Source organism: Hesperophylax consimilis, chromosome 9, assembly GCF_061612785.1.
Source record: "Hesperophylax consimilis isolate HC1 chromosome 9, BYU_Hcon_1.0, whole genome shotgun sequence".
NCBI classification, from domain to species: domain Eukaryota; kingdom Metazoa; phylum Arthropoda; class Insecta; order Trichoptera; family Limnephilidae; genus Hesperophylax; species Hesperophylax consimilis.
In genome coordinates, this window is record NC_142844.1 from 7,396,075 (window position 1) to 7,410,473 (window position 14,399).

The following is a 14,399-nucleotide window of genomic DNA, read 5'->3' on the forward strand; positions in this document are numbered from 1 at the left end:
TCACGCGCACTTCTGTTGTTTGAATATGTCCATATTCTCACAATTCAGAATCTGTTGGGCGCCATTTATGCATTATGTGCACTTCTATTGTTTGAATATGTCCATATTCTCACAATTCAGAATCTGTTAGGCGCCATTTAAGTATCACGCGCACTTCTGTTGTTTGAATATGTCCATATTCACACAATTCAGAATCTGTTGGGCGCCATTTATGCATCATACGTACAATGGCCGTGACTGTACCGGGTGAATTTTATTGAGGTCCACGTCTCCCGAGGGAGAGACAATACTGGCAGTTTAACAGTTGGATCCTTGTGCTTGTTTTCCACTCCGACTCTGCATCTGAGTTCGTCACTACTCTTCCGGGGAGTGATGGAAGCTTATAACGGCGACTTATCACTCTACTTTAACAGTGGTAATAGGTCCTCTTCTAGATTATCACTGTGTCACTTATATCTAAATAAACGTTTAAATTATCTTTTGTTCCAGGAAGAAAATGCCGCCCTCCGGCTGGAGCTGCGCACGGTGCCCGCCCCCGGCGCGCTGTTGGCGGGGGCGGGATTGGCAGGGGCGGCCACCCCGCCCGCCGCCTACTTGGATGCGCGCCAGTATGTGGGCGGTGGGGCGCTGCGGCCCGGCGAGGACCCCTATCGGCGCAACCGCTTCAACCAGGCGGCCTCGGACGCGCTGGCCAGCGATCGGGACGTACCGGACACCAGGAATCCCATGTAAGTTACACATCAGGTGCTAAATAACTAAAAATTGGACCGGTTTCTCCCTGAAGTGACTGGCTCCAAGTCCTCATTTATTTCTACCCGTGGCTTTATCCTACTGAATTTATTTATGTATGCTCGGTGTCATCTACGGGTCGGAGGGGAAGTGCACGATGCTACACATTTCTTTGGACTAATTAGTGGTTTGTTTGAAAAATCGTCTTTCATGGAGAGCATTCATTTCTAAGTTGCCGATGGTTATCACCGTCACTGACAGCGTAGACTGTTTAATCTCCCAGCCTGCAGGTAGGTATTATGCCAATGGAAAGTATAATCTTATTTCAATGGAATCAGTTCGATATTTTTGTATATATTAACTCCACACAGGAGGCCCTGTGGAAAATAATTTCCTTGTCTTGAAGATACTCAAATCTATAGCCGAGCTGTTGTAAAAACCACCCGTTCTCATGTTTTAATGTCATCCGTGTACATATGATGGGCGTGGGTTTGGCGACTTACATCGGTGCCGAAGGGATCAATGATGCAATTTTCTCGGAGCATCTTTCATTGTACTACCGGTATAACAAGGACGGCATACCCACCTGACGCCTTGCTCTAAAGATTGCAATCCGTTAGTCATGATAGGGGAATTTATCAAACGGACTGCCCGTTTCTGCACTGAGTCATTAGTTTTTTCAGGTATTTTGGAGCTCCATACCAGAGGTGGCTGTCAAATTTAATAGTGTTGTGTACTATTGAAGTACGCCCAGATTCTGAGATGCCAACTTGATTCTAGCTTCGATGGAGACCCTCTGCAGAGCTGGTCACTTAGAGTTATGGTGTAACCAAACTTATCATTCTTATCATTGGAAGTGGATATCAACATATTTAGCATTAATAAAGCTGTTTTTAAGGGGAAGCTTTACTGCTGCTAGTATAGTACCAACCTCTAGTAATTTAGTGTTTTATTCTACAGAACGACACTTGATTGTCTTTCCGCCCTGGTCTACTTGAATCATTCGGAATCATAATTAGTTTGATAGGTCTCAGATTTTCTCATTAGTAAACGTGAAAGTAATCTTAAATCAATCTCTTTTTTTTTATAAAAGGAGCTTAATTCTTTAATCCGAACATTTTACTGCCATCTACAGGGTGACTCGAACTTTATGCGAAATATTTGTGAGTTGATTTTCAAAAGTTTTTGACATAAAATCACCCCTTTAAATGATGTAGGTTGTATTTGTGAAATATTCATTTTTGATTTCCTCGCCTACAGGTAGATACAGGCCAATACAATATCGTCACTCTTCCGTCTCAATACTGTATCTGAAAGAATATGTCTCTTTTCCTTGTATGAAATCATTTTAGAGTTTTTTTTAACACTCAATACGTTACATACATATTTAAGTATTATTTAATTAAATTAAAATAATTGCTTTAAAATAATAATAAATCTGCTAATTTCTTAACACAAGGGGGGAATACACAATTAGTTGTACTTTTGGTATAATGTAAAAAAATATATATTCAGCTGTTGATTTCCTAAAGATTAATAAATAGATGAATAATTAACTTAAAATATGGGAAAAACTGTTACTTTCATCTTCTGAGAAAATATTTTTTTGTAAATGCAGATACAGATTTAAGTAAATACAGAGTCAGAACAGCAGCTACATATTTATGCAATTGCCGATTATGTCATATGTTTTAAGTGGTTCGCTACGTTTGGTGACTTAGCAGGGGTGGCAGGGTGGGATGAGGCTTGTCTAAGTCATGTCGGCGGATGCGTTTGCCCACCTACTGTGCGGCAGGTCGGACCGGGAAAGAGTTATTGAGGGAGACCTTTGGACCTCTCCAGCCGAACTCTCTCTAGACCCATCATACTATATTTGATCGATTCATACGTCACTCCTGGACACATTGAGCTCCAAATTCCTACACACTCATCATACATTTTTTCCTTCCCAGAACTTTCTCTCCTTCCTTACAAGACCCGCAACACAGCATCCCTAAAGATGATTTTCTTTTCTCAGCCCTCAGGGCCTCCTGCGAGGAGCTGATATAAAAAAGCACCTCTACTCCATAATAAATGTGTCGCGATGTTAATTCGTATTTTTTTAGTAAGAATTTCTCTCAATTCGCTCTGCGCACTAGTAGGTAGTAGATACCCACTAAATACCACGCCCGACATCTTCTCTGTACGGGTTTTCAACGTTGTTTAAATTATTTTATTTTTAAATAGTAGGTACTTGACACTTTGACACTAAGCCTACGTGCCCTTATGGCTTGAATAAGTCAGTCGTCCTGTACATCTCATAGCATCATGTCAAAATTAATTTAAATATCCTCTCGCTTAATACTGTTATAGGTTTCTGATTATTACATTCTACATTACCTTTAGGTACTTAGAGCATCGTTTCTCAACCTTTTTACTGTCGCGACCTCCTTCAAAAGTAAAAAGAATCCTCAACCCCATCACTACATATTTTAACGTTTATCGAAGTTTGAACAAACTCTGAAATATTGTGTTGAATGTAAAAGACTCACAACCAACTTGTGAAGTGGTTTATTAAAAATGGTATTATGTATATATATAGTTGGTTAAAAAACACAAATAACCGAAATATCGGCTGACAAAACTCTACAACTTAAATTTTTGTCTCAATATTTAGACAAGTTTTGAAAAGATTTGAGATCCCATTTACCACTTTTTGTGCGAAAAGGCTTCTTGTCCATAGTGGCTTTGTTAACTAAATACAGAAATCGTCTATTATCACATGAAATTCACTTATTTTGTGTGTTTCAAATGTCCCTTTGAAACACACAAAAAACCCCTTTTAATGGAGTACGAACTCAATAGTTCACACATAACTGTATGAGTTGGTGATAAAAGGTGCTGCTGGGATATACCCTTTTGCAACACATTCGGAAGATCAATCCCAAAACTATGTCAACTCCAATTGTACGGGACAACTATTTATAACTCAATGCAAAGTATTTCTCAATATTTTAAATCTCGGCTTCTGGAACATAAGATAAGCCCATATATAGGAGATAAAGGACCCACCCACCGCAGTTGGGGCCACAAAGTATGCCAGTTTCATGACACTAATTTCTCTAAATTTTACTCCGCGGTCTCCTTTATTTATATCACACATCAATCCTAACTGGAAATAACTGGAAATTCATGATTTAAAAAAAGTGTTTATCGCATGTTATACCTACTTATTTTTTTACGACCCCCAGGTTGAGAAACGGTGACTTAGGGAATATTGTGATTAAATCTCTACCTTATTTTAATTAAAGTGAAATCTAAATACGATCGGTACCTTAATCTAATCTGCCGATACTGATTAATTGTAATTAGTTTTCAGATGAAAATCGTTTTAATTTTGTCAATAGGCAGCAATTAATTTAAGCGAGAGTTGTAAATTAAATTATGATTAACGTTTCTCTGTCTCTTTCTTTGATTAGCACTATTAAAAAATCAACCGTTCAATGAAAGATTATTGTCTCAAGATAGTAACGGTACAAGTAAGCTCATTCATTTTAATTTTTTGTATACATTTCTAATACAAAATTCGAGATGCGTGCTCATATTTCTACGGTATTCATAATTCTTACCATTATACACGGAAATATCCCATTATGTTTAATGTGGGATAAAAAAATGGAAACATGTTGAAAGTAGTGTCATGTTATTCATTTAGGCTGTATAATGTCAGTTATTGTGTAGAGAAGCAAATCAAGCCTCATTCACAAAAGGAGTCTTTCAGCGCGATCCAATTTGTATTTCCGATTTAGTTTGACTGCCTATAAGGGAAAAATCTTCCTAGTTGGACAGTCAAAAATTTATTTCGAAATTATAATATGTCAAAAATGTTTTTTTCCTATTGTTTCTGGATTTTACCCTTCAAGGATGTTCTAGGCCATTTTCTAGGGGAAGTGAATTCATATATTATTATTTGTATTTAAATGGGCAAATTTCATAATTATATGAAAGATTGGAGTCAAGTTCCATCTCAGAAAAGAGATGTTAAACGAGGGGAGGTAATTTCAAATAAGACTTTACAAAAGAGAGTGTGTTTGTTTAGAAAGGGACAGCCAAAAAATATATGATCTAAAGTTCCCACTTCTAGAACACAGAAAGTACAATCAGGGGGTCAAGAAAGTGAACTTTAAAAAGGTGAGAGGGAACGGAGCAATGTCCAATTCTCATTCGAATAAGTGATAATATGATTTTTTCTAAAAAAATAAACATGTTTAACCGTACGGGAGTTGTAGCTCAGAGATTCTGCTCAAAAACAGAAATATTCAGCTTCAAAGATAAGTGACAGCCCGTTGTGAACAAAGTTTGGCAAAGCCAAAACTCCCACGACAAAAAGGCCGAACGCCGAATATTTTACCCCCTTGTAAATAAGGCTTAACGTAATCATGTAATTATTACTGCGAAAACAATAAAAACAGGGAATACTGGGTCAGATAAATAAATACAGCAATACAATGTTAAGTTAGTTTTATTTTCCTTTTTATCTTGACGACTGAGTTTATATTTTCTGCCTTTAATTTGCGGACAAAGTAGAATATATGTTCCAGTAACGATTTTTGTTATTAAATACTCTATATATATAATACATTCAGCCTGCATGTCTTTGTGCTCTCAAAACAAATGTTTGTGGTCAAAACATATGTTTGTGCTCTCAAAACATATGTTTGTGTCCTCAAAACATATGTTTGTGCTCTCAAAATATATGTTTTAGCTCTCAAAACATATGTTTGTGGTCTTAAAACATATGTTTGTGGTCTCAAAACATATGTTTGTGCTCTCAAAACATACGTTTGTGGTCTCAAAACCCGAAAAGTAGTCGACCGATATCGCTGAAAATTTCAAAGTTTCTTCTTATTAGTTCCAGCAGTGTTTAGAAAGTGGTTTAAATAGTAGAAGACTTAACGCAATATCTCTGCACTGGAATGAGATACTGAGTCGAATTAATGTCGATGTAATGTAGTTTTTTAACATTAAAATTGTGGTATACAGTAGTGAATGGTGGAAGAAGTCAGAGACGCCCGAGAAAGACATTAACAATAGCGATCTACTAGTAAAGTATATATTATTATTTTGCCTAATTTTTAATATTTCACAAGGTCCATGTTTACGAATCACCTGTCTAACTGTATCGCTTTCGAATCCAGTGAATATATCACCGGTACCAGGAGCTCACTGTATTTTTATGACATAAATTATTATTACTGAGACCTTCCTTGCCGGTGCTTTAGTACTAATAGAAGAGAAGAGAAACCAGAACAAGATGATGAAGCAGGCAACATTCTAGTATGATCCATTCTGATATGTAGTACTGTGGCTGTGGTTATGTGAGTAAACGGCCTTGCAATCACCTGTACGGCATTGTGCATACATCTATACAGCTTCATTACTCTGACAGGGGCTACCAAACTACCAACTATTAGAAGTAAGAAAAATGAGTATTGCTGATTTATTAAAAAAATATTTTTTATCCGGTTAAAAACGGGATTGCAGGCTGTTATCCAATAAACTTTTAGTACATTCCTAATTTATCAGAACCCGTGTCCATGCACCTGCACCATGCATTGATAATGTATAATGTCGAAATGCGAAAATATTATGATTTTCATGAATACGTGTTCCGACATGGTGATGATAAATTCTTCTGTTACTTACTATAAGTTGAACAAGAAACCTATCAATCTAATTAACGGCCTGCAATCCCGCATTTAACCGTTTCAGCTTTTTAACAAATTGTGATCAGAAGAAGACGACAACTATCATTTTGTAAGCTTATTACTATTTTATAGAAAGCTGTAACGCACCTAGAATCGACGTAACGGGGACCTTTCAAATGTAAAAAAAACAAAATGGTGCAGAATGGCCATTTGGTGACAATGTTACACAGAGAAAAATGACCATTGCTGATTTATTAAGAATCTCTTCAAAGTATTGGTAATTCCGGTTAAAAATGGGATTGCAGGCCTTACGAATGAATTAACAGGTTTCCTGATAAACTTTTAGTAAATTACGTTCATGAAAATCCGAATATATTTGCACTTCTTCACGCGAATTGGCTTCATATATAATATAGGCGTTTTTAATCGGAATTTCAATTTGTAGAGGTCGGGTTGTTTCGACGAATGTGAACAAATCTTCAAATTTCAATGTTAATTTTCAAGTTTTGTTTTTATTTCAGTTTTGTCAAGCAACTAGCCTATAATAACAGAACTTGAATAGCACTTTCAAAGAACCCGAAAATCAACGTTAAAATTTGATGAATTGTTCAAATTCTCCCAAACAACCCGTCCTAGATAAATTAGCATTACTTATTTTTCTCTCTTCACATTTGAATATCTGTGAAACAATTAGGCTTCAGGCTTTAAATATTCATGTTTAACTTTTTACACTTTAAATGGTTCTTTTATCAATATTTTTTGGGGATCAGGAGAGAGGCACGAAATGAAAAAAAGTTGTGAAGGTCACATGTGTTTATTGGTAAGTCAGTTGCCGTGACGAGGAGATGATATAGGACAAATGTTGAATACTCCGGTTGCTGAGATGATGTGGTGGTCGAGCGCGGGTCGGTGAGTCGACGCCGGGCGCTGGTGACCGGGACTCGATGGAGGTCAGGCACTGGCGAAGAACGTCGGTCTTCAGGCACTCCAGTGCTGACGAGACGGCCGAAGGTGCGGTGGACCTTGTAGGCGGTTGAACGGGAACGGCGTGACCAGTGAGGATGCTGCGTGTCCTCGTGGTGGTCATGGTTGCGTGGCAGAAGCGCTGGTCAGAGACACTGGAACCAGGGCGCTTGTAATCCGAGCAGCGCTTGCCAGGAACGGCGATCTGGACAAGTCCCGGTCACCAGCGCCCGGCGTCGACTCACTGACCCGCGCTCGACCACCACATCACCGCAGCAACCGGAGTATTCATCATCTGTCCTACATCATTTCCTCGTCACGGCAACTGACTCACCAATAAACACATGTGACCTTCACAACTTTCTTTCATTTCGTGCCTCTCTCCTGATCCCCGAAATTTTAAGGAGAAGCTTAATGTCAAATCACTATTTTGATTAATCTTTAAAACGAATTGGTGTACATTATGAATACCAAAAAATATGATTTAGATAAATTGAAGGTTTTCTATCGTTTCGCTTGAGTAAAACACAAATAAAAAAGAAATAACTCAATAAAAAGCATTAATGTATACAACTAAAAAAAAATTTTTTTCAATAGAAATGTGTGAACGCATAAAGGAAACAATTTTAAAAAAATAGTGTTATAAACAAGTTTTGTGCTTGAAATCGATCGTTTCTAGACTCCGCTTGTCAAAAGATCTTAATGCATATTACCTACAACATAAGGTATACCAAGAATTTATACATTTTCGGCTTGGAAATTGCTCAGAACAACTTATAATATATACTTATATAATAATTATTCACCTATCGATGCGTGAACGGGAGACACGCAAAACGCGTGTCCAACATTTGTGCGGGTTTGACATTTTCCGCGTGTGATTTACGACGTGCGCAATTTAGTTTAATTAATTTGAATCCACGCTTTAATTAAAACGGTAACATATATAACGATTACGTCGCTATTCTTGGACATCAGATAATAACTCCTTTCGATTCCCCTCGTACACTTGGTTGACCAACCATAACGTTTACGCACCTAATCCACAAGTTGTCGTACAATGGTCTTTGGTCGATCTCCGTCATGGTTTTTTTTATTTCAAACTAGCACAGGCCCATGAAAAATCACGGAATATCATAATTAATTGTAGGATGGGTAATTGTCCCTTTTCTGAAACCACACCTACACTAAAAAACAGTGCTAACTGCTTCCAACCGTATGGAGCCTGTGAGAATATGGTATCTTCAATTGAGATATTTTTGAGGCAGTTAGTAGAGAGTAGAAGGACATGGGGAAAAGGACAGATATACAGATCTGGTCAATAAACACGGCCAAATCGATTTTAAGCAACGTTTCATTTCTGAATGGTGGTCTTACACCAAGGCGATACTGAGAGTATTTTCCAATCTGGAACGTGCCGCAAATATATTATATTTTACTTTAAATGAGTAAATTGTGAAATAACATAAGATAATCAATTAGAAGATTTGGACCAGCGACCTCCGGCTTGCTAGTCGATTGCCTCACCCCTCGACCACGGAGGTCGTCAAAATATTGGACTATACTTGTCAAGAAATTTAAACAAAAATACCAACTTATTTCAAATATAGAATTAAAATAATTTTCTGGTACAAAATATTATTTTATATGTAGGTGTGCTTGTCTGAATTTTTGAAACGTCAGTTCCTACTTTTAAAATGACAAATAAAATATTACGTTAATAGACAGGTACTTTATCGTTTGTCAGAATTTTTTACACAGTCAGTTTCAATTTTCCTTCTGTATTACCTGAGCAAACTTTTAACTTATCGTTGCACCGTTTCTCCACAGGGGTAGTTATGGTGAATGAAACCCATCGTTCCTCGGTACATATTTAGTTTCTTGTTTTCTTTCAATCTACCTTTTCAATTCAATGGTGATTATCTAAAAAAATACGAAAACATTGTTATTTACCATAACAGTTGTCAAGTAACTCCGGCTTAAGAAAAAGGTAGTTCAGCACGGAAAAAAATGACGATAATTCAAAATCTTTTCCAGCTGATATATTTTTTGTTTTTGTCTGATGCAGAGGCTGAACGAAATTGAGAGTCCCTGCCCCACGTCTTTAAGTCAATAATAATTGATTCATTTGAGAGCTGCTCTCGTATTACAGAACTGACCTAACGTAACCACTCGTTTGGTGAAAGGAAGATTCCTCGAGCGCAGAAACCCACAAACGACGCTACTGCCCTTCAGTACTACTTTCATCACATATGTTCAGTTCGCAATATTTTAAGTGTATTACAAATGCGCTCTATACATCTTATTTTATTTAATTTTCCGTAAAAACAAATAATGTTTTAGAAACTAGATAAAAAAAATTGTGTATGCATTTAAAATAGAGTATACTATTTTTAAATAATTAAATTTTATTATAAAACATGAAAATGTTCTCAAAAACGCTAACCACATTTTTGTTAATTTTTTTACAATCATAGAAAAATTGAGAGAACTCGATATTTCAAAAACACATTTGTTTTGTTTAGAGATTTTGTAAGAAAACTGTACCTTCACTTTTATCTCGTTCATGTAATAAAAAAATATGAAATAATTTTTGAAGTTCCGATTGTTACTTTGATTGGCTATTTTTAGGATTTTATTAATTGAATCCAGTAAAAATATTTTAAGGCAAACTGGACAGAATTATAATTTTTCTTCCTAACGAAAAACATACCCTTTAAAGCTTTTTATTAATCAAACACATTAATTTCGGTTGTGCTATTAATTTTGTCTGTGGGTGATTGTAACTCTGGTTCAATGATGTCGGATTTATATTTAAATGTCATTTTAAAAATTGGAATTGATTGTTTCATGAATTCAGACAAGAGATAAATTAACTATCTTTAATTTCAATTGTCTTTTTCAAAATTAGAACCCATGTGTCAAAAATTGGGACAATCGATTAATTACTTACTTATGATATAATATTTTTTACCAGAAAATTATTTTGATTCTTTCTTTGAAACCAACTGCACCCCTCCACGTGTTCCTGTGGCTCAGTGTGTGTGTGCAGATAGAGAAAAACAGCCCGTTTTGATTTTACGTTCAACCGATGGCGCTGTTTTTAAAAAAAAACATGTTTTTACCTTTCGCAGGTGACATCTATATAATGCAGTTATATAAAAACACACCCGTATTGGAATATTTCAAAGCATGAATTAAGATTTTGAATAAACGATGATTTACATTTTTATTTATATAGATTTCTCTGGTTTAAATTTCTTAAGATTAATCTTTAAAGTTCGTGATTTTACAAAGGTCTGCACCTTTAAGCGGAAGATCCCGGTTCAATATAATATTCCTTATATTATATCTGATGCCAAGTAAAATAATTTTATTGCTCTTGATTACGATCCAATTAAATGCGTTAGTAACGATCATTCGATTAATTCAATAATTTAAATTTATTTGGGATATCTTTTGAAGGTTAATATAATACTAATAAACTAAACGAAACATGAAATAGAACAAGACAAAGACATTTTTAAAAGGTAACATTATCGGGACAACACTCTGACCCACGAAGCTATTGATACCTGATAATAGTGATAATTAACCTTCATGTTTCTTTCATAACCGCACTCAATAATGTAAATTTTAATTTCGCAACACATTGCTACCCCACGAGAAACTGTGGAGATTTTAGACTTCCACAAATGTCGGGAACCCAAAATAATCTTTATATTAAAGGATATAAGATTTTTAATGAAATACCGACAGATGTTAAAGAAGCTAAAATAAAAGCCTTGCTGCTTTTTGTGGGTTTTGCGTAAATACTATAAAGAATTAGTTTGTGATGTATTTTAAAGTGTCCTTTGTCATAGAAATAAGTTTGTTAAAAAGTTTATACAAGATATAAATATGTAATTATTTTATAACTAAATAAAAACATACAAACAATGTATATTGTGAATGATTCTTTAAACTTAATCGCAATGAAGATTACTAATAATTTATGTTTATTTAAAATTTCGTTGCAGGTTGTAGTTTAGTAGCAATGCGTTATGTCTGGTTGACTTCACGTGAGCCGGTTTTGTTTATTAATGTACCTTGTCAGCGAGATGTATTCCTGAATTAATGCGCTGCGAATACCAATTTATTGTTCTGTAAACAGAAAAAAAATACGATTTATAAAAGTAATGTGGATATAATGTTACATGTGGGTCGATTTGTGGTTGTTCGCCAGTGTTTTATCGCCGTGGAGTAGGCCCAGTAGCCACCACACGGAGTGCTTGGCTTCGAGCTGCGACACAGGTGTCTACTATGGGAATTTATTCATTTAATTTTCACTGCACAAAAAATGTGTAAACATTTCACATTATTGATTAAAAAAATTATACTTTTTTTTATTATTATTTATAATTTATTTTTGTAGGAAAGGCTTTTTTAGTGCTGAATTTCCCACTAGATGGCGACGAGACATATTATTTATATACATGTTACAGTCATAGTGATTAAATAGCTTTTATACATAATAACTGGTCATTATATATATAATAACAAAATTGTTTAGACAATGTGATAAATTAATCACTTTATCCGGATATTATTCATAATATGGGGTCAAAGTTAGCCAAAGTAATAAATATGGTTCAACTGACTTGTTACCCCCCTATCCTAACCTAACCTATAATAACCCAACCTAAGGGCCTAGAACAATTAAATCGTTTATGACTTTATGATATGGAAAAAAATGTACATTATCGAAAAACAGTGTACAGGAAACAAAATTTTAACTAATAACTATTTAAAAAAAATATTTGAAAAGGTTTTTTGTAAGTTCCTTCGGTGCTATTAAATATATTTGCTACTTCTACAGGGTTTTCCAATAAGAGGTGTTATTTTGATATTCAATCGTAAAAGATCAATGGTTTCCTTGCTTGTGTGGCACGTAGCGCCGTCTTGTTGAAAATAAACGTTGTCCAGATCAATACCATCCAATTCCGGCCATAAAAAATCATTAATCATCTCTCGATAGCGCAATCCATTCACCGTAACTGTTGCTCCAGCCTCATTTTCGAAAAAGTAAGGTCCAAAGACTCCGCCAGACCATAAACCGCACCAAACAGTCACACGTTGAGGATAAAGAGGCTTTTCAACAATAACTCTTGGGTTTTCCGAACCCCATTTGCTTGTTGACGAAGCCACCGAGGTGGAAATGGGCCTCATCACTCAAGATGATTTGCATTTGATTCACTCAAGTGAATTTTAATAATTTTTAAATGCGTTGTTGAAGCGTGTATCGTTCCATTTTGATTAATGGCGTGGTTTCTACTTTAAAAGTTACATCTACCGAAATAGCGGGCTATTCAAAATAACACCTCGTATTGGAAATCCCTGTACATATTTGTTGTTTAAACTGTTTTGCGTGGTTTAAAAGAGTTTATAAACGAATTGTTATTAACTTTAATGTTGCAGTGAAAGATAGTTTTAGTTCGTGTGACTTTATTAGGAACACAAAATGAAAGCATCAGATACCAAACTTCTGTCAGACAGCTTTATTAATTTTAGATTTAATACACTTTCGTTTACCATTTTGTTCCGTGGCGTAATTTTTCATAACGATCATTCCACACAGAGATAAATGATTCTGTTAAAAAGTAATAGCATGCCAATATTCTGATATAATATTAGTCATTCAGAATATATGGAAAACACGTGTTCTTTTCCTACTAAATATCATGACGGAATGCGCCAATATTAGTATTTCAATATCAATATTTGTATGAACGCGTGTTCCGCGTGTCCTCATAAAACATTCGATTTTTACTGATACTTTGTTATGAACTCTGTCGATTTATTCGTTAAATGCCTGCAGTCCTTTTTTTAACAGTAAAACGAATCATTTGATCAGATTTTTAATAAATTAACGATATTTTACACCAAAAAGATACATACTTAGCAGTTATTGACTGTTTTATTGGAATTTCGCCTTGAACTTTGCTATTGCAGAAGCTGTAGGCGTATGTAATTATGTAGTACCTACTCCATCATGAGATGCTCTTGACTTATACTTTTGAATTATTTGTTTCAGGTGCCGCCTGAGGAACTACTCCGACGACCTTCCCCAGACCAGCGTCATCATTACATTCCACAATGAGGCCAGATCCACCCTACTCCGGACTGTTGTCAGGTAAAACAATACACATTTTTTTCATCTCCATTTCGTATCAGAAGTTAACTATCATCCTTGTGATACTTACCATCGAAATCGCACACGGTGACGATGCTTGGTTTTCGTCTTCACGAATTTATTTACTTATTCCCGTAGTGATATTAACTATTTGTCAATTTTATCAAAACAAAAAATCTTAAAAAATAACTATTCACATTTTTTTTTTTGAAAAGAACATGCACAAAATACAACAATCATCAGGACAATTTACCAAATGCATATAATAACAAATTTAATAACAAGGTTACTGACTAATTCCCTGCTGACTACTGTTTATAAGATCTTCTAGTGATTTTACTCATTATTATTTTTATTATGCTGTTTATCTTTTATTTATTTTTATTTTATAAAAAATATGTTAACGTTATGTCGTTAAGTATGTAGGTATACATTTTGACTCTGTTTTTTTATTGATTCTCTTTATCTCAATTCCACTACTAAAATACTGCTTTCTTTTATTATTTATATATATTTTTTTTGTACAAATGTATTTATGCGGAGACTTCACTGTTTTTGCAACCCAGTAGAAATGTAAATGTAACGTCAAGTGTCCACTTAAATTTTTTTTGTGTCGCATTAAATAAGTATATGATAACAATTCTTCCAGATTTCGGTAATTTATACAACTGTTGTTACTAATAATATTATTTTGTACAAGAAACCTGTAAATAAATAATGCTAAAAATATAATTATTCATCATGACGTAAAAATTTTGACATTTCTTACGAAGTTAATTTTCATCACTTTTCTTGGGTGAAATATTATAAAAATTACATCAAAATAATGTAGATAAAACTATCTTTCT

General features: G+C 35.0%; 1 protein-coding gene across 1 annotated transcript in view; it reads left to right on the forward strand.

Annotated features, from left to right (window-relative positions):
* Positions 1-14,399, forward strand: part of Pgant2 (polypeptide N-acetylgalactosaminyltransferase 2) — a 230,077-nt gene that overhangs the window by 172,259 nt on the left and 43,419 nt on the right. Inside the window, exons 2-3 of the mRNA XM_089635244.1 lie at positions 490-728; positions 13,453-13,551. Coding sequence (XP_089491370.1) covers positions 490-728; positions 13,453-13,551 — 338 coding nt within the window. The remainder of the gene's footprint in view (positions 1-489; positions 729-13,452; positions 13,552-14,399) is intronic.